The following is a 23,335-nucleotide window of genomic DNA, read 5'->3' on the forward strand; positions in this document are numbered from 1 at the left end:
GAAAAGCATCGTTCTGAGATCAGGGTAAACGTTCTTCTTCATGATCTCAATCATCGACGAGTCAGTCATAGGAGTCTTCAGTCTTTGATTCATGTGAACAACAACAGCATGATAGTCGTCAAAGCTCTCCTTGGCATGCTGTCGTCTAGTTGAGATCCGTAATATAACCTCATGGTCACTCTCAAGTGTGCCAAACTCTCTGGTCATAGCGATCTTCAGAGTAGGGTACGTCAAGTCTGGGTTCTGTCTCGTATAGAACCAATACCAGTCATCGGCCTTGCCCGAAAGAAAGACCTGGAAGTTAGCCATCAAGTAATCGTGAGGACATCTCGAACGCTCAGTCAATGTATCTACTTTGAATAAAAAATCTGCCACGCTCCCTGTCCCATCATAAGATACATTCCAATCCTTGAGATTCTTAGGGAAACTTAAACTCAAATTCGAAGACTGCTCCTGTGGAGTGCTCCTTGCCGTATTATGCATATCAGATGCCGCTGGCGTGGACCTAGAGGCCGGTGTCCTATTAATCGAATCTCTGATACTGCCTAGTTCCCTTCTGAACTCTTCCTGGGTCTCCCTCATAACTTCCCGGAAGTAAAGTATCAATGATCGTGTGGACGCATCATCGTTGTTGGCCGTATGTCCACCTGACGCCAGTGGAACACAGTCGTCTCGAGCCTCTTCCTCCATTTGCGACTCCCTTTGAAAGTCCTCCGATTGAGACAAAGATTCAGAAAATATGTCGCCACGTGGCTGTATAGAAACAGTTGCACCCTGTCGTGGTGGAACCGTTGCCAACCCAGATATCCGGTCTATGCAGGGTAAATCACTCTTCGACCTTCCCCCAGTATTCGAAGAACTTCCTAACTTGGTCTTAGACTGTGCCAATCCCCCTGTGCTCATAGATCTCCTCAGACCACGAGATGCCGGAGATCCTCTTCCCCTACTTGTCCGTAATGATGTATGTATAATCGTAAAGATAGTATTCAACTTTGTTTATGTTATGCTAAGAGGAATGTGGGTAGTTCACCTTTCATGAAAGTTTGGTCATAATATCTAGGAAGCACATAGGCATTAAATGAATGCTCTGACTCTTCCTCGTAGCTCTGGCTCATCTTATTCCTTACAATAAAGAAACTTCCCCTATGGATGACTCAGAATATCAAAAAAATCTCTGATCGAAAATGCAGATGTGCAACAGCACCTGCCATTAGCCCTGTGTACGCCCTGCCTGGTTCGCCTATGTCCGAAGCCCTAAAATCCAGACAAGTCTGAACTCAATAGAACGAACACAATGTTCCGGGTAAACTGGTTCCCTAACGCAACAAAGGCCTGACAACTCCTGCGTGTCAGTCTGGACTTCTAGTTCGCCAATATATACCATGATGAGTAGCCAATGTGTAATCCACATCTCGATCAGTCTCGCTTACAAAAATGCAAATATCATCAAATAGTCAAATCGCACCGTTTATGTATACATAGTACATCCAGTAGCAACGCCTTACCAATAATAAAAACCTTTGCAATCGATAGTAAAATAAAACACCTTCACAATGGTATGACTTTTACAGTGGCTCATGTTCTAGTCAGATCAAAATCCAACTTAAAATTCTATAAAAAGAAATTCGTCTAAACGGTAAAATCTCAATTTTCAAAAATGATGAAAAATACATACATAAATGTATTTTCGTTGGGCGCCATATATGTTACGCGCTATTTTTCATTCCAATCTGGAATATTGTTTAGTATAAATCTGCGGGAATCACAAGCTGTGGCATGTTATGATGTAAAATTGCCCTGGCTAGCTCCACCAGGATGTAGGGTCTCAACCCGTAATTTCACGCGCGAACATATTTTTTTCTTAACGTTTCATGCCATCAAAAGTTAATAAAGATCATCGACTTTCAAAACTTACACGTTGTTTTTCTTTGAGCCACTGTATTAGTCTTACCTGTGAATGTGTTTGGTATGTCCAGATGTAGTGACATACCGAGGTACAATGTCCCCACCCTGTCGCCTTTTGACATTGAAAATACCCTTATTCCACCCAATGTCCCTATTATGACCAGCTTCTAAAACTAAAGATGAGCCTTGCCCCACATTCCTCTTAAAGAAAGCGAACTTAGCAATTCATATTAAATTCAGTATATTTTGGCATAGCCATCATAAATCTTAAGTATCAAAACAAAACAAAAATATAATTAAATTTATATACTAAGCCTATTTTGTTCAAGTATAATTTGAATGAATGACACTAAGAAAATACATGATGAATTTATTAATTCATCCTAGTTTAAAATAAAACGTTCTTTGGAGAAACACCAAAAATAAAAAGCTTTAGAGACCGTTAGATGTCTGCATTATGTTGGGAAAAAAAAAATAAAATAAATGTCTCAATTTATTTTTGCTATTGCTATTTCATTTATGTCCAGGGAGAAAGGAAAAAAAATTATTGTCGTGGATGATAGAGCTCAATAATCCAGAATACTAAAATCAGAAACTAACCGTTATCATTTTGGCTATTGCATTGTAAAAGTGTGGATGGGAAAACAACAATAACAAAAAAAAAAACCGGTATGACACCTATCAGTCTTTACACCACCAAGAATGTATTCTCTTAAGTCCAAAATTTAAGTTAAATGTAAAAATGTTTCTCACACATACATACACATATACATGTTATGCACCCATTTCATTTATTGGTGATTTACTTTACACTCAAATTCACTATGGGTATGTATGTGTTGTTTAAAGATCAATGTTTAGTACCGTTATGATGAGAAATGAAGGAAAAAGAAAAAAAAAAAACTTAGTATGTATATGGATTATGTATATGCCTATGAGTACTTATATACTACTTTTACTACATGTGCTTCAATTTCATGTATACATCACCGAAAAATATTTCCAATTTGACGAGCTTGGGGGCTCAAAAGCTGGGACGTATGGGCAGCCGCAACTCCCAATACGATTTGACAAATCCAAAAAGACAATGTGCGCCTATGGCGACTTAGGGCTCCTTTCTCTTCCCCTAAGCAGACTCTTCTCAGCGACAAATTCAACGCCTGTTGGAGTAACAGGCTGCGGCAGTGATATGATTTAGTGCAATTGCACTTACCAAGATGAAATGGTAAAATTATGGAGTAGCTGGGCACCTATCACGTCTATGTCTTGTGTAGTCGTGTATAACACAAAGACCGATGATAATTTCGGTCGCCCCCAGAAACACCTTAGTGGTGGCAGCCGACACAGTTTCCCAGCAAAAAAAAATCCGCACCAGGAGGCCGATGAAGTTATCAGAAACCCCTCTGGTCAACGTTCACCTCACTGCGTAAAATTTCTCAACTCCACGGTCGTAAAATAATTGCCGCAACACAGGTGTATGTGTGCAAGAAAATCCAATCGCCTATAGAAGTCAATGGAGAAGATAATTAAAGGTCTTTAATTAAATTCTCTTCACAGGGTCAGCTCATATTCAATCATGCTTACCAATGAACAATTTATGTTCCGTTTATAAAAAAAAATCTTTTGTAACCAGGGTAATGTTTAATTTTCATTCACTGCCCACCACTCTTGGTATTGCAAGTCTTGTTCTGGTCTCTTTGAAAACTCTTTTCGGAATGTCGAAATGCCTTGACTGCAAAATAACTTGGTGCAAGAGTGTTAGTGTACTGTCAACTATCAGGCAGGGTTACCAGATCACCTCCAAAAAAAATAAAAATTTCCCTAATTACCATCGATCCTTATTAACAAAGACATTGATCACCGTGTCGTATTGTAAGCACAAATGGCCGTATCGTACAGCATAAAAGGGGTCAGTAACGATCCGTTTCAAGTGAACACTACACAAATCGGACCCCAATGTTCCAGCCAATGTTCTAGCCTGGGATGCTAAATGGTGTTGTGGTCTGGTGGACGGCGCTTCAAAAGTTCACCTACTGCTCAATACGTAACCGGATCCAAAGGATGGCTTGTTTGTGCATCACAGCCGCACTGAACACGACACCATCTGAAGCATTGAATCTAATGCTACATCCAATGAATCTAGACATTGTGGCTAGACAAATTGCTGCGAACACTGCCGTGAGGGTAAGGGAGCTTTCTCTTTGTTCATGTGGCGGCTACCTACACTGTCTTATCCTTTGATACAATATACGATGTTCTAGGCAGTGTGGTTTACATTCTACCTGAGCCGCTTTTTGATAAAAAGTACTGCACCACTATTCCTGATAGAACCGATTGGAAATACGATATTCCTGGTAAAAGAAGTTTCATAGATACGGATGGTTTTAAACTACACGACCAGGTGGGCTTTGGGGTGTACTCTAAAGATCTAGATCTGGTCATATCGAAAAGGTTACCCGATCACTACAGTATGTATCAAGCGGATGTCCTTGCAATTAAGGAAATGGTGGAATGACTAAGGTATAATGTCATGACGACGATTGGCATAAATATTAATTCCATGGAGAACGTATTTCTGAACACAAAAACCGACCTCGACAGTCGCAGATTTCTCAGCAAGATGGCTGAACAGTTCAAAATTTACCTGTTCTGAGTGCCGGGTGCAATGTTGTCACATGTAATGGAGGATGGTAATGAGAGGCCGACAGCTTATGCTAGCCGGATATTGCCAGTCACTGAACGACGTACACTGAGGCGGCAGTCCTTGCCGATGAAGGACTCCATCGGGCCATTCTGGTGCGTACAACCGGCTGCCGTGGGATTGTACAATGTAGTAAAACGATAAGACGAAATATACTGAAGTAGTGATTCTTCTTGATTTCTACCATCAGAAATGTGTTTCTTAAAAGAAAGAAGTGGAATGGGGCAGTTGTTATATGTTCAATTCCAATTTGATTGCAACATTGCTCTGAAAAATTATTTTCAGTTAAGAAATTTGTGCATTCAATTAAAAAATATGCTGAAATCAGACCGATAAAGGAAATTTTAATTTTGCAATTTGGATTTATAACAAGTACAAAAATCCAATTAAAAAATCAATAAACCATTTAGTTCAAATTTTCCATTTCTTTTAAAAAACGTTTTTACTGTTTTCATAAAAATAAATAATTGATATTTTTCATATTAATGAAAAACTTTTTATTTCATTGAATTAAAGTGCGAAGAAAACCCTGAAAAATATGGGAAAAAATATTTATATTTTTTCTTAATTGTCCCAGGCTTCTAAATAAAAAGAAAAACTTCGATTCCATTTTGAGCCTCACCTCGTTGTCGGCGACACCGTCTGTAAAGAGTATTATAAACAATATAATTTATGCACATACATATTTAAAATTAATCGTAAGAGATACCAATCTAAGCATTTTGCGTAGAAAACCACGAAATTTAAATCCCCATGTGTTATTTTCCATCCTCAGCGCCCAAGTGAATATAATCTATGTATGGATAATAAAATATTAGTATAAGAGTATGATGGTCTTGCCAGGATTCGAACCCAGGCGTTCAGCGTCATAGGCGAACATGCTAACCTCTGCGCTACGGTGTCCTCCAACCATATCATACCATGTATACATTCTCAAATGTCCTCCAATTTGTTGCGTTTAGCATTTATCCATTCTATTTGTTCACAAACAGCATTTTTCTGCATTCCACTATTTTTCCACAATAAATTTGTTAAACTTTAAAATTATAACAAAAAATTACATTTTATGTAGAGATAAACACCACACAGAAAAAATATAGACCTAAATTAGACCGATTCAACATGGTATTGATTTATAAAAAAACTTTTCAAACAAGTTGTTAATTGCTTTAATTATTTTTGACATTGAAATCCGATTTTTTTTGTATCATGGCAAGTGATTGGCGAAGAAGGCTTACGTTGAATATATTATTAATTGTACGAATTAAATTTTTATTTAATAATAAAAGTTGTGAGTATCTTTTTCTGCGTTCTTTTGTGTCCTCTTTCACACATACGAAAAAGTGCGAATGAGCCAAATTATGTCTAGTTTCTATCATAGAGAGACACTTGGGGCGTGGGCGCTCAAAAAAATTAAAGTGCGGGTTTTATTTATCTCTCAATAAAATAAAATAATTTGTTAAATAATGATTGTTAAGTAAAAACTACATACTTTAAAAAGTGTTATGCTGAAATAGTGCAAAAACATAAAATATAGGATGTGAACAAATGCAATAAGTATATTCCAGACGAAACAAATTTGAGGACATGGAAGAAGGTAGACGAGCTATTTATAAATATTATTTTATTTTAATATGTAATTATCCCCTAAGAGGCTATATTGGCTTGGAAAACGACGCTGATGACGGATGATAAGAAATGCAGTAATCCTTCTTGTGGATCTAGATTTTACAGTAAAATTGCAAATTTTTCCCATGAACATTCCACTAAGGAACAGGGGCAAACTTCTCACATATCAATGAGTGCAGTCCGATTCAAGTGTTATGCTCAATGATAAGGGGCCTCCTTTTTATAGCCGAGTCTGAACGGCGTGCCGCAATGCGACACCTCTTTGGAGAGAAGTTTTACATGGCGTAGTGCCTCACAAATGTTGCCAGCATTAGGAGGGGAAAACCACCGTTGAAATTTTTTTCTGATAGTCTCATCAGGATTCGAACCCAGACGTTCAGCGTCGTAGGCGGACATGCTAACCTATGCGCTACGGTGGCCTCCAGTAGTGTGCGCAATATGGTAAGATTGGTATTTATTACGATTTACTTGTATATATATAAAAGTTATTTTGTTCATTATACTTTATGCAGACGGTATCCACGACAATGAAGAGAAGTTATAAAGGAAGACAATTTTTCTCCTTTCTTTTAGAAATATAAATTAAAAACGAACTATTTTAACGCAATATATTACATGTTTTATCAGCAATTTAACCGAATAGAATAATTTTTCTTATTAATGCGAAAAATTTCAATTATTTTCTTCTATTTAATTGGTAAAAATGTTATTTAAGACAAGGCACAACTTTCAAATAAATTGGTTTATTGCGTTAATGACTGTCTTAATTGGATTTTTAAGATTGTCATGAATCCAAATTACCAAATTTTAATCAATAATACAATTTCGTTTATAGCTCCGATTTCAGCGAATTTTTTAATTGCAAGTACGAATTTTTTAATTGAACCATGTCTTTCATTTTTTTCTGTGTAGGCACACCACTTTGTGTATGCTTGTGATAGAAACTAGACATATATTTGACTCATTCGCACTTCTTTTCGCATAGCACATGTGTGAAAGGGAACACAATATAGATATTGTTACTTCGTAACAATATTGTTAATTCGTGCAATTAAACATGTGTTCAACGTATGCCTTGTTTACCAAGGCATATGACTGTTCAACTGCAGTCATACAAAAAATATAGAATTTCTATATCAAAAATATTTTTACATCGTGCCTAGGATTTGCATATACTCCGAAAGCCTGGCAGGAGGCAAGGGTGGTGTTTATACCCAAGCCCGGCAAGGCAAGTTATGCGAAACCAAAGGCCAACAGACCCATAAGCCTTACATCCTTTCTACTCATAACCATGAGACGTATTGTGGACGCCATGATAAAGAGTAGGATATCCAGCGAACTGCTCAAATACAAACAGCATGCCTACGTCAAGGGAAGGTCGGCGGAGACTGCCCCAACGAGGTTGTGCTAAAAATAGAAGAATCCTACGATGCAAAAACGTACACACTGGCGGTATGCATTGACATATAGGGTGCGTTTAACAATTTGCGGACAAACACACCGGTCCAATCCTAAGACCAGTACTGGGTGCACCCGGTCCTTAAAGACTGGATACAACATATGCTAAGCAACAGTATAAATTGTGTGTCCCATGGCATACATATAAGGGACAAAGTGACAAAAGGCACGCCACAGGGGGGCATTTTATCGCCACTCCTATCGGTGACCACCATAAATTACCTCGATATCGGATGTCGACTATGGACGGATTTGAACCCGTCTGCTACGCAGACAATGTTATAATACTTCTAAGAGGTAAGGATCCAAACCAGCTATGCAGAAGGGCCGAAAGGGTCTTGCATATGGCATATGACTGGGCTAAACCCAGAAGCCTCAATGTTAACCCAGAGAAGACTGAAATATGCCTGTTCACGAGGAAGACGAAATGGGCCCATTTAACGCAACACGTTTCCTCAACGAAACGATTTCGATATCTGACAAGGTCAAATACTTACGTATGATTTTGGACAGGAAACTGAATATTGGAAGTGTCACATTCGGGAGAGTACTGAGAAGGCTCACAGATGTTGGGCACTATGTAGACGGGCCGTAGGATCGTAGTAGGGCCTGAATACAAGGATAGTCCACTGGCTCTACAGGAGCGTGATTAGACCAATACTTACTTACGCCTCAATAGTTTAGTGGATTACTATAGAGAAAAAGTCAACTTAAGGTCCATACAACTGGTTCAGAAAACATGTTGTCTGGGCATATGCGGAGCAATGAGGATCACGCTCACTAGGGTACTGGAGATTATTCTAGATATCCGATCCATTGACATACAGATTAAGTGTGAGGCAGCCACTGCGGCTACGAGACTTAAAGCAATTGGAGAAAGAATTGAGGATGGAAGCACCTCATACCATCGCGGTATAATCGAGGCGACGATAGGAAACCTGGAAGGAAGGGAGGACCTGTAGTCAGCGGCACACTTTTGGATTGACGGAACTTTTGTATTGACATCTGGAAGATCGTGTTACACGGATGGATCAAAGCTAGAGGACAGAGTGGGCCTGGGTGGTCTACATTGAGAACGCAGGGACTGATATCTGTTTTTGACTGCCTGACAATAATACGGTCCCACAGGCGAAAATCCGGGCGATCACGGAATGCATGAGGTGGTTTGGTGCTAACGCGAGGACGTCGAGTGTGAACATCTTCACCGGTAGTAAAATTGCCATAAAGGCATTAACCAGGACGGAAAAGTCACGAACAGTCTTGCAGTTTAAGAAGGAGATTAACGCCTTCACTGACGATGGCAAAATCCGCATCGTTTGGGTGCCGGACTATAGCGGAGTAAGGGGGAATGAAAGGGCAGACGATTTGGCGATGAAGGCCAGAGGACTGTAGTCAATAAATTTGGTTAACCCGAAGCCTTTCGGGTCGACGCAGTCCGAGAACAGCGACTGCTGTTCCCTGTGGAACAGCGAAATGGTCGGTAGCACGGCGAAAATCGGTGCGGCAAGTGATAGCATGTGTAGGGCATGCGGGGAAGATGATGAGACTTTGAAACATTTCCTTTGTCATAGCCCGGATTTCGTGTCTAACCGATACTGGCACTTGGGTGGGGACACAATACCAGATATGAACCAACTTAGGGGCGTGGCGTGGAGAACTATTAAGGATTTTGTAAGTAGCACGGAATTCCTAACTTAGGCTTAGGCTTAGGTGTATGTCTATAGTGGAATGGGATAAATTAATATCTGCACCCACTATTCAACCTCACCTATATCAAAAATAATTAAAGCAGTTAACACCTTGTTTGAGAAGATTTTTATCAGTTAATACCATGTTAATAAGGTCAAATTCAGGTCTATATTTCTGTGCGGTTATGTGAGGTGAAAAGAAGTGCGTATAAGTCAAATATATGTCTAGCGTCTATGACATACAGACACAAAGTTGCGTGGCTAGACAAAAAAATATCAAGAAAATTGCAAATGTATTTTTTTATTTCTAAATAAAATATAATTTGTTTTATTATTGTTTTAAAGTAAAAAAATGTTATTGTAAAAAATGTTGCATTAAAATAGTCTAATGCAGAAAAATGTCGGATGTTTACAAATAGAACGAATAAATTCCAAACGCAACAAATTGGAGGAAATTGTAAAATGTAAACGTCGTATTTATAAATAATAATTATTAATCATCATCTTATTTTAATATTTTATTATTCATATATATAGATTATATTACTTTGGGAGCTCAGAATGGAAGATAACACATGTGGATCTAGATCTCAAAATGGAATCGACAATTGTTCGTTTTTAGACCATTAAGGACTATTAAGAAAAAATATAAATATTTTTACGAAATATTTTATGTGATAAATATTAACCATTTGTTTTTATTAAAACAGTAAAAACGTTATTTAAAATAAATGACAAATTTGAAATAAATGGTTTATAGAGTTAACTTTACTTTTACTTTAATTGGCTATGACAGAATATTTCTTTCACTAGCCGAACGTAGAATAGCGTTCCAAGCGCCTCGATCTTCTGCGCTCATTCTAAAATCTCTGACACCAAGTTTCGAGGTGTCTCCCACAACCTGATCTTTCCATCGGGCTTTTGGTCTTCCCGTTTTGCGTGTACCACCGTGTTTGCCTTCAAAAGACTTCTTTGCTGGAGCTTCTTCATCCATTCTGACAACATGACCTAGCCAACGCAGCCGTTGTATTTTGATGCGTGTAACTATGCTATCGTCGTCATACAGCTCGTGGTTCATACGTCGCCTATATTCTCCGTTAACGCAAACTGGTCCATATATTTTACGAAGAATCTTTCTCTCAAATACTCCAAGCACTGCCTCATCTGCTTTCACAAGTATCCATGCTTCAGAACCATATAACAGCACGGGTAGTATCAGTGTCTTGTAAAGTGTAGTCTTCGTCCGTCGAGAGGTGGCCTTGTTGCTAAAATGCTTACTTAGTCCAAAGTAGCATCTGTTTGCCAGTATTATTCTTCGCTTTATCTCAACACTGGTGTCATTCGTTTCGGTTACGGCGGTGCCGAGGTAGATAAAGGTACTGACTATCTGAAAGTTGTGGTTCCCAACTTTCTCCATGTTCTTTATCTGCTCGGTTGTACAAGGCTTTTTGGGAGTGGAAACCATCCATTTCGTCTTATCTCCATTTACTGCCAGACCCATTTTCACTGACTCTCTTTCGATTCTTTCAAAGGCTGCAGTTACTATTTCCGGTGACCGACCTATGATATCGATATCGTCGGCATAGGCAAGTAGCATGTGCTCTCTTGTGATTAGTGTGCCATATCTATTCACTTCTGCATCTCGTATTATCTTCTCCAGCAGGATATTAAAGAGATCACACGAGAGGCTGTCTCCTGTCTGAAACCTCGTTCGGTATTAAATGGTTCGGAGAGATTCTTTCCTATTCTTACTGAGAGACGCGTATCAGCAAGTGTCATCCTGCAGAATCTTTTTAATTTTGCAGGGATACCAAACTCAGACATGGCTTGAAATAGCTTTGAACGTAAAGGAGTATCGAAGGCGGCTTTGTAGTCAACAAAGAAGTGGTAGTTGTTGATTTGTCCTTCTCGGGTCTTTTCCAGGATTTGGCGCAGTGTGAATATCTGGTCTAGGGTGGATTTACCTGGTCTAAAGCCGCATTGATAGGGCCCAATTATCTCATTGACTTTAGGTTTTAATCTTTCACTCAGTACGCTCGAGAGTATCTTGTATGCGATGGGGAGGAGACTTATTTCTCAGTAGTTGGCACATTCCGTTTTGTCTCCTTTCTTGTGTACGGGACATAGTATGCTGAGGTTCCAATCATCGGGTATGCGTTCTTCTAGCCAGATTGCGCAGATAAGCTGATGCATACGCCTTATCAGCGTGTCGCCTCCGGTCTTAAATAGTTCAGCGGGTAACCCGTCGGCTCCTGCTGCCTTGTTGTTCTTTAGTCGGGTTACTGCTACTTGCACCTCATTCTGACTAGGAGGTAAACATTCTATACCATCATCAAGGATTGGTTCTGCGGTATCCTCTTCGCCGCCAACGTCAGACACTAGCAGTTGGGTAAAATGCTCTTTCCATATCCTGAGCATGTTGTCTGTGTCAGTTACCAGATTTCCTTCTTTGTCTCTGCAGGAGGATGTGCCTGCACCAAAGCCATCGGCTTGGTGTTTAATTCTTTGGTAGAATTTCCGAACTTCATTCTGACTCCTGTACATCTCAATTCGCTCGCACTCATGTCTTTCCATTTCCTTTTTCTTTCTGCGGAATAGACATTTCTCCTCTCTCCTTTTCTTTCGATACCTCTCCTTCATCTGGCGCGTTGCTACTGATTGCAGGGTTGCTCTATATGCCGCATTCTTGGCTTCAGTAGCATCTCGACACTCTTGGTCGTACCATGGGTTTTTTGGAGGAGGCTTTCGGTACCCAAGTACGGATTTCGCGGCATTTTCCATGGAATGGGCAATAGTTTGCCACTGCGCCATTATATCATCGGAACAAGGAGTGCTTTCATCAAGCAGTTGGGTCAGTCGAGTGGAGTATGCCGCTGCCATTTGTTGTGTCTGCAGCTTTTCAATGTCCAGCTTCCGTGCAGTGTCAGATCGTACTTTCCTCGCCATGCGAACCTTTGCTGCAACAAGGTAATGATCCGAATCTATATTCGCTCGATCGGATCGGACATCTAACACGCTGGATGAATGCCTTCCATCTATCACAACGTGATCAATTTGGTTTCTCGTGTTTTGATCGGGTGAAAGCCATGTGGCTTTGTGGATATTTTTATGTTGAAATCTGGTGCTACTAACTACCATGTTTTTTGCCGCGGCGAAATCTATCAGCCTCAACCCATTACTGGACGTTTTCTCGTGGAGGCTAAACTTTCCGACTGTTGGACCAAAAATGTCTTCCTTCCCTATTTTCGCATTAAAATCTCCCAGAACGATTTTAATGTCATGGGCGGGGCAGCGGTCATATTCTCTCTCTAGGCGCTCGTAGAAAATATCCTTGGTCTGCTCGTCTTTGTCTTCCGTCGGGGCATGGGCACAAATAAGGCTGATGTTGAAGAATTTGGCTTTTATGCGGATTGTGGCTAGCCTCTCATCCACCGGAGTAAAGCTGGAGACTAGTTGTTTCAGTCTTCGACTAACCACAAATCCGCAGCCAAATTCATGCCTTGTGTTATGGCAGCTATAGTAAAATTCGTCACCGTTTGGTGTTGTAATGACGCCATTCCCAGTCCATCGCACTTCCTGTAAGGCGGTTATATCTGCCTTGTACTTCTCTAATACATCCGCCAGCGCGTATACTGCACCTTCTCTATAAAGAGTGCGGACATTCCAGGTGCAGATCCGCAAATCATGGTCCTTTTTTCGTTTGCGTGGGTCGTCAACGTTGGGGGGGTCCGTTTTTACTATTCCTTTGTTTTTCATAGTAGTTCTATGTTTTCCGGGGGCGGGTTACTGGTCCAGCGCCCCAACCGCATGGGTTTGTGGGATTGCATGTATCCCTCGTTGTGGCGAGCCGCTTGCTCCAAGATCCGACGCTCGCCTCCAGCCGCTCCTAACCTAGGAACAGACACTGATGTTGGCCATTGGTTATTTGAAGGCGCCAATAACTCGCCTTGGCATCTCGAGTATCATTGGCACTCAGTATTTAATTAAGAGCCAGTGCCACCTGACTCCACACTGAGACTCTCCTCTCGAAAATCGCTGACTGCCCGCGGCCGCATTTGCAGCTACTCGGCATAAAAACGGAGCTTTCCACCATCCGCAACCTGTGGACGCGCCCGGTAGCTTTCAGCTAAGCTTCACGTGATAACAATGGGCACCACACAAGTCGGAGCTCAAAGTTCCAGCCTGTGTGGTGCTCATAGTCATCCCGTATCGGCCGGGATAGAGTTAAAGACCACTTTAATTGGATTTTTAAGCTTGTTATAAATCCAAATAGCAAAATTGTTAATCAATAATACAATTTCCTTTATCAATCTGATTTCAGCATATTTTTTAATTGAGTGCACACATTTCTTAATTGAAAATATATTTTAATTTTTTCAGAGCAATATTGCAATCAAAATGGAATTGAACATATATAGTACAAATTGCCCCATTCCACCCAGCATCCAATGGCAATGCAGAGAGTTTTGTACATTCGTTTAAACTCTTTTTAAGAAACACATTTCTGATGGTAGAAATCAAGAAGAATCCCTACTTCAGTATATTTCGAGTTATCGTTTTACTACATTGTACACGGCAGCCGGTTTACGCACCAGATTGACCCGATGGAATCCTTCTTCGGCAAGGGCTGCCGCTTCAGTGTACGTGTTGGTCTTTTTTTTCACATCCCGGAGTGCCTTCTCCGCACGATTCTGGTCCGTGCCGGGATTGAATTGATTGGTCCGATCTTGCTCTGGCCTTACATCATTGCGGGAGTATAGTCATAGTGATATCTGGAATATCATGCTGTGCGAACATAGACAGCAGTGGGTCACAAGCGTCGTCGTTGTTATTGTTGTTGTTGTAGCAGTTTGTTATACACTGAGGTGGCATCCCTTGCCGATGAAGAACTCAATCGGGTCAATCCAGTATGTATCGGCTGATTAGGCTGGCTTCAGATAGTACACCAATCGCCGTACCAGTAAACTGACACCCGCCTCGGATGTACTAGTTGCCGAGAGGAAATTCCGATACATCATTAACGCAGCACCCGCTTGCTTTATACCAGTCGGTCGAATACTCCAAGTTCGGCCAAATTTCCCGGCACAGTCAGTGTTACTCGCAGACGAGCGTGATGGCATTCGCTGAACGGACCCCACTAACCCTAGAATCAGCGACTTCAATCTACATATTAACGAATGTCATATGACAATTCAAAATTTGGATGTACGGCGTTCAAATCGAATCAGACGTAGACCTAACCATTTTCTTCGTACGATCTGAACGTCAATAGCGGCGTAGAAGTTGATATGTTTGAGTATCTTGCTTAATTTGTATTTGTAATTTGTATTATAGTTATCCAAGGTGTCAAAATTGTATGAACTCAATTCATGAGGAATCCATCCTTTATTCCCTGGTTATAATCGAGACATACGTCTGTGATGTTGGAAACAATTCCAACCTAATTGGAGTTGAGCCAGAACTACCCTGGCCTAACGAGAGGAAGGTTATTCTGTAGCTATTTTGCTAGTGAATACTATTTAAACCTGCCATCTTGGTGGAGCGAATAGAAATTTTGAACATTTTTAAATATGTTTTTTCTTGATTAACAACCCAATAATTAATAAACTTCTTCCTTCTGGCTCTAATCGGTTCAACCAAATTTGCAGAAAATTGTAAATGTCATGGCGAATCGATTTTTTTTCGCCCTGCTTACAAATTTTGACACATTAAATTCCGAAAAAAATGCTTTGTTCGCCGATGCGGCCAACTTATAAATACGCCTTGAGTTATCTTTTTAAAAAATGTTGATTGTGTACTGATTTTTCTATTCATTTTTCATAAAATAAAATCGTTCTCGAATCTTCCTTTGTAATTATAACGGTGAGTATTATGGGGAGATAGTCTGAACCCAAAGAAAGGACGGCTTGCCAGGATACTTCACTCTGGAGATCAGGGAATGCAATGAAATGTCTAGCGAGCTGCTACGCCTCGTTATCCTGATGTAGGCATCGTCAGTCATCACATCATCTCTCACTCACTCTTGAACCCCGGTAGAAGGGACGACAGGACCTCTGTCTTTTTGGACGATGTAACTGTGACTGAGTCGAAAAGATGCACTAAATTGTTCAACCGTCAAATTATTGAGCATCCCGATAGTGATAAAGCTAGGAGGCGAGGCATTCGTCGTATCAGTGGTCTCCGAGCCGATGGACAGCCATCATAATTTACCGTGGACAAGGTTACGAATGTCATCCGTGGCGCTTATTGATTCAATGAGTTGGGCCCCGAGGGAATCTCTACATTGATTCACACCTGTCCGCAACCTGTCTTTGAACAATCTTATAATACACGATGTCGGGAAGATGGGTAGAGTGATCCCGTTACTGAAAGGATTCGAATAAGCCAAGACGCTGGCCACTAGTCTGGTCATCCGAGCCTCGTTGGAGAATTTCCTCAACAACTGCTTTGCATGCCATCACTGCACACATTTGCTGTGCCTTCAATAAGCCCACGCCATGCGATAGGCATTCGATACGGTTGGCCATTCCAAACTATTTGAGGACATCGTCAACGCGTCCCTTCAGCCAGGCTTGAAACGCTGGGTAGCGAATTATCTGTGTGGTCGCCAGTCATTTGTGGAATTCGAGGATAAGAAGTCGGCATAGAGATCGTTTCATATACGGACGATTGTACGGTCATGGAAACAGGCCCACACCCATCGTTGACATCTACGATAGAACAAACGTCTACCTTAACGAACTTGCCGCTTATTTCGCTGCAGGGGGTATGCCACCGAATCTTCAGCCCCATTGTTCATTATATACAAGAATGAGGTGGGTAAAGAGCTGAATGTAATTGTCCCAAAATAATTAGTGTCACATCTGATAGCTCTTACAAATTCTTTTCACATGCTACCGCAATTTGCCATAGTCAGATATAGAAACAAGGTCTTTAGCTCACTTTCTGGAAGAACTTGGGGTGCTGACAAAGAAACTTTCTTGTACAAAGCAATTGGCCGCTCGGTGATAAGTTATACAGCGCCAGTGCGGTCTCGTCAGCTATGTGACGCAGTGGAATAATATTCAGATCTGTCAGGATGCCGCTCTTTGAACTACGACGGGCTGTCTTGTCTGTTCTCGCGTGAACCACTTGCATCATCAGACAAAGATCCTAACCATGCGAAGACATAACTACATGCTGTCTAAGCAACACCTTTTGGGCTGTTATCGCAGAGACCATCCAAATCATATTGTTGATAGAAATCCAGTGTCAGAATCCGGCGTCAGTGAATAAAAATAAATATTACTTTGTTTTGTAAATCTGAACGCATTAATTACTGTTTATTGTGCTGTAGTTGGTGGATTTCTCTGAGGAGGACAGAGTCTACGATTTCATGGCCGAAAGTATTAAATGTCTTGCTGCGCTTCGATATATGTGGTTGGTTTTGGATATGTATGGAGAGCTGCAAATAACAAATGAATTTACGTGCAAAAAAGTTTTCTAACTGACAGCAACAGTAAATGGCTAACAAGTTGGCAGTGGTAAAAAGAATCTAAAGTTCGGCAATTTTATATATTTATCTCCTTTCAAGCTATGTATGTATACTGTGACTACAAACTACAAATTTAGGTTTTGGCATTCATGTGTGCAAATAAATGCATAACAATCCAAAGATACCGTTCTCGATGATAACAGAGCTATCGAATATTATTTCGAAGAAACGAAACTCGATATCGAGTCTCGTGATTCGAAAAATGTACAATTCGATTGAAAATCTCGAAATCGTATGCCGTGATTAGGGCCCTGGATATTTTACAGAATCAAGCAGACGAAAGATAGAACACAACACACTCCTACAATCACAGCAACAAGTGCTACAATGATAGGACAAATAAAAAAATATTCTTAATAGGGTCTTTGAAAACATTTGTTTTTTAATTCATGAATTTTTATCAGTGCATAGGAGTTGGCTAATTAGGTGACCAACTCTGTATTTTACCTAGAACAGACCTTTAACAATATATCCCATAATTTTCAAAATAGCAGGCGAAATAGTAATCGGTCGCAAATCCTAAAAGGACTACAAGATTTTGGTACGGACAGCACACTCCTGAAATTCCACGCTGTCGGAAAAACGGAAGTTATAGGACTTTATTAATCAAAATGAGTAAATAGGTATCGTATAAGTAGGGAACGTAATTTTACCGGTATGCTATCAAATCCAACAGATGATGACTTAACCAATTTATATTTCGTATCCATAAACGCAATTAAAAGAACTTTGATAACTACCACTCTTCGACTCAAAATCGGGAACAGCTACACCAGCTTTTCACACTTTCCTTGTTAAAATCCGTTTGCAGCCAAAAGGTTGGATCAAGAAATATTCAATGAATTGTTTGTCATATACCCTCGTATTTCTTGAGAAAATCATATTTTTTGTCAGATCTGCATACCAACCATTCGCCGTTTTGGCACCTATAGGGAACCAAACACTCTTTGACTTTGTTATGTTTATATTTTCAGTGTTATTAACTGAATAGGGATAATGAATTTTGCATACTTCGTAAATATAACCCGTTTTATAACTTATTGCTCTAAGCTTAAATAAAAATGTGGAGCTTCCTACTTTAAAGGCATTGGGATTCTTTGGCTTCTATAACAATAAATGAGAATAATTTTTAGAATCATTTAAAAATTTTGTCGGTTGGCTGGTTAGACATTACCACCCAAACAAAAATGAAACATAATGTTCAAAAGCTAGTCCTTTAGGAATATATAATGTAATAAAACATAAATTATTTAAAGGAAATAACTTTCAGGCATGCATTTAAGTTTGATACTTCGAGAAAATTAATTCAGGTTAAGATAGTATTCTTACATGTATCAAAAAATAAAGAGTAAACTTCCAGTTATACAAAAAATTGTGGACATTTTTTTTTCGTTTGGTATATTTATGGGACATAATTAGCATTCCGTTAAACATAACACTAAGATTAGTTTTGTTGTTTGATACAGTTCGGACTATTCCGATAGCAATGTTACAATTGCACAACAAACCTATATAAGATACAGAAGATATTTTGAGCTCTAAAACAAATTATGCAGGCAATTGAAGTTTTTTTCCCTTCAGCACTTTGGTAATGTAGAGATAGAAAAAATCACAATATAAAATGGTTTGGACAATTCCAGCACAAATCGCTATAAGGTCATAATGCGATTCCACAATGTAACGATATACCCAGTTCAGCAAGTACAATGCACGATATGAACCCAATGCAAATAAATAATGGCTGGTAATCGATTCTGCTTCTCCCGTTTTGCTGACCAAGAATAGTTGGGGCAAAATAGCAACTGATTCCAAGTATATAGAAAACGTCCATAATATCTCCATTACAGTATATTCGTGGTTAATTAATAGTGACAATAGCAGACACGGCACAAGAAGAAACTCCACGCGAAAAGAATCGTGGTTTTGGTCATATGTGGCTTTAAATTTTATGTACATGAGATATACTGTCGCTCCTGATGATGCCAGAAATAGTACCTTCATCACAGAGTTGTACAAACTGACGTACGTTGTAAACAAATCCAAGTACCTTGTCAGATACACAACTGAAAAAAGGATTTGCGACTTTCCGGAAATTCCAGCACATGATCTAGTTTTCCAAATTTTCAAGAGCAAAATTATAATAGCGAAAACGTGCGCTAAATCACCAGCTAATCGGAATATATTCATTTCTAAGGTTGGGTTGATATGGATCCAAAACTTCCAAGTAGCCGATAAAGAGTTATAATGACACACTCAAATCAATGTTTATAAGAGTTTGACTGCAAATACAAAATGTGTTTATTGAGATTAAATTTGACATATTAACAACGAACCAAATCTTTATCCTTAAATATTACAGACAATATATCAATACACCAGCTCTAAACAACAAAATTGAGAAAATTGTGAAGACGGCGAAGAAAGTGACGTGGCCGCCTATAAACGCTATATTTGCATGGATCAGCCTTAAGAAGTACATACTACAAGCATGTCTGTCAAAATATATTACGGTTTACAGATAGGCAAATTTATACAAGGTAAAACCATGTTTACACTTGAAGCAAACCTAAATTTGCGACGAGATTTCGGATATATCGTATTTTGCAACGAGATTTCCCATAAATTTTCAGTGAGAGCAAAACAACTTATTTGAGGAATTTTGCATTAAATCTCCCTCGAAATTCAAGTGCAGCACAGCGTTTGTATTACATACCGATTATTATCGGTAGTTATGGACAGCCCCTTTTCCCATAAACGGCGGAAACAGCATTGTTCCGCCATCTTAGAGTTGTCATACTATATACAGATTTATATAACATTACCATCCTGTGACTACAGCCACTACAATATATATATATATATATAAGAGGAATCATTACAATTGTCAGGTGTGGCGTGTAACTTATTCACCTATACGTTTTGAAGCGAAGAAAATAACAAGATCTCTTATATATCGAGAGATGAAAATAGATTTGCGTTCAAGCCGACAGACGAGTTCGTTGACTGCCGCTGGAATTGCATTTCCACAAAAGGCAACTTTGAGCCAGGATAGGTAAGGTTTAGACGTTTTCGTCCATTGTGATACCATTAAACCATCCAGATCGCCTTAAAAATCCCAACAACTTGCGAATCTTCACATCCGCTAAATCAGACTGGTTCTCAAAGAAATGAGGACCTAAAGTGGAACTCTTTCTGACTGCAGTGCGGGACACATGCATAGGTGTTTTATAGTCTCTTCTTCTTTGATGTCCTCACAGCTTCTGCAAAAATCGTTGGTGGCAACCTTCAGGCTGTTAGCGTGTTTTCACATTAGACAGTGACCTGTCATGACGGACACAATGACTGAAACGTCTGTTCTAGCCAATGACAGCAAAGCAGTAGACCTCTTCAAGTCTAGATTAGGCCATATAGTTTTGGAATGCTCACAGCCCCTCCTTGTGACCATCTACCATTCGTTGCCCTTCGGGCCTGGTCCTGAAAACATAACTTACATGCCTGGAAAATCGGATATTGTATCAAGGATAACACAATGTCCGTAGCCGCCACATGACCAATGTGAAAGTTTCTTTAACCTCATTGTAGTGGTCGCTGCAATTTGGGTAGCCACAATGTCCACCATCCACCAAGCCAACCTTTGGATCCGGTTAAGTATTGAGTAGTAGGTGGATTTTTGAAGCGCCGTCCACCAGACCACAGCACCATATAGCATTTAAGGTCTAACAACTGCAGTATATGGCCAACGCATGACACGATCAGGGGGATTTTAAGTCTCCTGCAATCCGCCAGATTTTAGCGATGTGGTCGATAATTCCTCAGGCAAGTGCTCAGCAAAAACTGCTGAGTCGTCTCCTGATTCCCCAACCCCACCGCTTCTATAGACCTTCAGATTCTACTTGTTGAATCCGTAGGATACAACCCCTTCAGACTTGTTGAGGTCTGCGAGACAGCTAGAGTTGAGTACCAATACTGCATGTCTCCGGTCACCATCAGCCTCATCCAATCTACCAATCTTACAGTCGGTGGTTGAAAGTTTGGGATTACATTCCCTTAGTCTTCCAAGTATCGCTTCAGAATCTGAGGGAATCCTTGGTATCCAAGCATGCGCGATTGGTCGAGAAGGAATATCTTACTTCTTGACTAAATCTATTGCAGCACCTGGCCAGATCTCACCAATTTTTTTTAGCGCACTACGATGCATTTCAATTGAGCGTTTATCGCCGAAGGCAATTAGCCTGACTCGGCCTCGATACCAACCTGCATCGTTACAAACTGGAGGAGACACATGAAATTCCGCAAGGACATCGGAGTATACTGATGACAGTCCATTGACTGTCCCACTACAATTATTCCTAGGTATGCAGCCCTGTTCTTCTCCCTTGTCGACAAATGACACCAACAAACTGTGCCTAGCGATATAAGCAAAGTTTCTTAGTCCCATTTTACTGTTGTTCGCCCTAGATCATTTAGGCATGGGGTGCACTTTAGGTGACCGCAGCCTTTTGGCTGACTTCGGTGCAGTTTCCGAATCTAGACGTGTAGTCCTTGGGGTAGCTTGTGCAGCGAATTCACTCCTTATTAGTGAGAGTCTTAGGATCATTCGCACCAAGCCTCTCAATAAGCTTGAGAGCGATGCCTCTTCTATTATTCCAACCTCTTAAAGAGCGTGTTGGTTTCCCGGGGAAGGCCCATGGCCTTGGCAAATGATAGGCATGCGAAGAAGGAATAGGTTCGGCCTTGTCCTTTATACTCGAACCAGGTGTCTTCGTCAAAGGCCCCAGCTGACCAGTCGTCTGTCGGCTAGTGGAGCCTGGAGCAGCCGCTCCACCAGTCCAGGTTTCAGTAGCAGACAACATGCTACGGCCTGATACCACCACCGCAGCTGTTGGGTCTTTGGAGTGCATTCTAAGCCTACCCCAGGGCTCTACAAATGCCGTTCCATTGGAAACAGGCGCAGATCTTCAACCGCCTAATGGATACCCCTATTGCAGCTATCCTGGAGTGATTTAAATTTTTCTTCCAAAAATAATGACCTATTTCAAGTTACAGGAAAATTCTTGCGGAAATAATAATACTTTGAGCCAACTACGAGGTCTATCCAGTATGACTTATGCGAGGTTACAAACCCGCTGACACCGAATTCATGGACATCAATACTGCTGCCACCGAGTCCACTGGCGTCTAATCCGCTGCTTCCATATATGCGGCCATCTATCCTGCTGTCACTGTCTTTGAAACCGATGACACTGAACCCTCGGCTGTCGTTCCTACCACCACTGTGGCCGCTCCAATTAAATTCAATTCTGATGTCATTAAATATGCTGCTAACAAAATCATCTCCTGATATGCCGATTATATGAAACACGCAAGTAATGCATATGCTGAGAATGTTCCGAAAACTGTTACTCTAGTCGACAGCGACAACTACGACCAAGTATACAACGTATGGACCCAATATATTGTAATACACACACACAACCAAAACACCACACACACACAAACACACATGGTAGTTTCGTTGGGGGTAGATAAAAATAAGGCGACTGCTGCTAAAACCCATGACGATGAAATTCGCCGTTACGATCGTTCGAAGTTTGGAAATTATCGAAATGTTCGAAACCGAAACGACGGCCGAACTCTTGCTTTAAATCTGCAGAAATGGGAAATTTTCAAAAGAGCTGCCCGAATATGAAGAATTATTCTTCCGCTTTAATTGAAGTTTCTAAGGATGAAGATCCAATAGATGTATATCAAACGGGAAGTGTTGCCTTCAGTAAGCTAAATAAACGATGATGGAGCCGTCATGCCAATAATCATTGGTAGAGACACACTCTCCTACCGGAGAAGGAAACAATCAGTGTGCTTATGAAGTTTGATTTACCAAAGGATCTGCCTGAATTGGGGAATGTTTCAACCGGCATGAGTAATATTTATTTTGCCTTATGCCGGGGACGATATTGATAATGAGGGGGGCCTCGTGAGGGTGGAATGGGTGGTAAGTTGTAGGTGGAATGGGTGGTGAGTTATGTCAACGAAGAGACTTTCTGAGTGGGATGCTATCGAGATGGAGGTAGTGGAGGAGAACGACGAGAGTCAGGAAGTGACGCAAGTAATTTGTTGTGTTAAAGGTGATCGAGTAGTCAACATTGAGAGTGGATAAGGGGCGCGGTTTGGCCGTAAGGTCAATTGTCGACTGTATTTGTAATGATGAGGGGAATATGGTCTACGAACCGGTGGATTATTGTATGAGGACAAGATTTTCGAATGATATACCTGTGTCTAGTTAGCTTGTAACCGTTGAGTGGAGCGGAAGTGTTTTCAATTCGCTCCTCGAAGAAAAAAAATTCCCATCTCGTAATAGGTACCTATTAAGAACAATTTTAAAGCCTTTCAGGAGTAGGCTTGAAATGAACTCCAAAGACA

At 40.4% G+C, this 23,335-nt stretch overlaps 1 protein-coding gene and 2 long non-coding RNA genes across 3 annotated transcripts; 1 reads left to right on the forward strand and 2 right to left on the reverse strand.

Moving 5' to 3' along the window:
• Positions 1-2,129: 2,129 nt before the first annotated feature.
• LOC131996255 (uncharacterized) lies at positions 2,130-3,829 on the reverse strand. The gene is made up of 2 exons (XR_009397737.1): positions 3,490-3,829; positions 2,130-3,406 (listed from the first exon to the last, which is right to left on the reverse strand). It is a non-coding gene; the product is annotated as an uncharacterized LOC131996255 (long non-coding RNA).
• Positions 3,830-14,276: 10,447 nt separating this feature from the next.
• LOC106090357 (uncharacterized) lies at positions 14,277-16,682 on the forward strand. Its single transcript, XR_001221812.2, has 2 exons — positions 14,277-16,196; positions 16,298-16,682. It is a non-coding gene; the product is annotated as an uncharacterized LOC106090357 (long non-coding RNA).
• Positions 16,683-17,861: 1,179 nt separating this feature from the next.
• LOC106090355 (ER lumen protein-retaining receptor) lies at positions 17,862-19,358 on the reverse strand. Its single transcript, XM_013256522.2, has 2 exons — positions 19,249-19,358; positions 17,862-19,194 (listed from the first exon to the last, which is right to left on the reverse strand). The coding sequence occupies exon 2, from the start codon at positions 19,100-19,102 to the stop codon at positions 18,464-18,466; it is 639 nt and encodes a 212-aa protein (XP_013111976.1). The 5' UTR covers positions 19,103-19,194; positions 19,249-19,358; the 3' UTR covers positions 17,862-18,463.
• Positions 19,359-23,335: the final 3,977 nt, after the last annotated feature.

The sequence above is a fragment of the Stomoxys calcitrans genome, chromosome 3 (genome assembly GCF_963082655.1).
Source record: "Stomoxys calcitrans chromosome 3, idStoCalc2.1, whole genome shotgun sequence".
NCBI lineage: Eukaryota > Metazoa > Arthropoda > Insecta > Diptera > Muscidae > Stomoxys > Stomoxys calcitrans.

Bases quoted from the DNA above. Each gene is read 5' to 3' on its own strand.
- LOC106090355 (XM_013256522.2), bottom strand. From the start codon at position 19,102: ATGAATATATTCCGATTAGCTGGTGATTTAGCGCACGTTTTCGCTATT.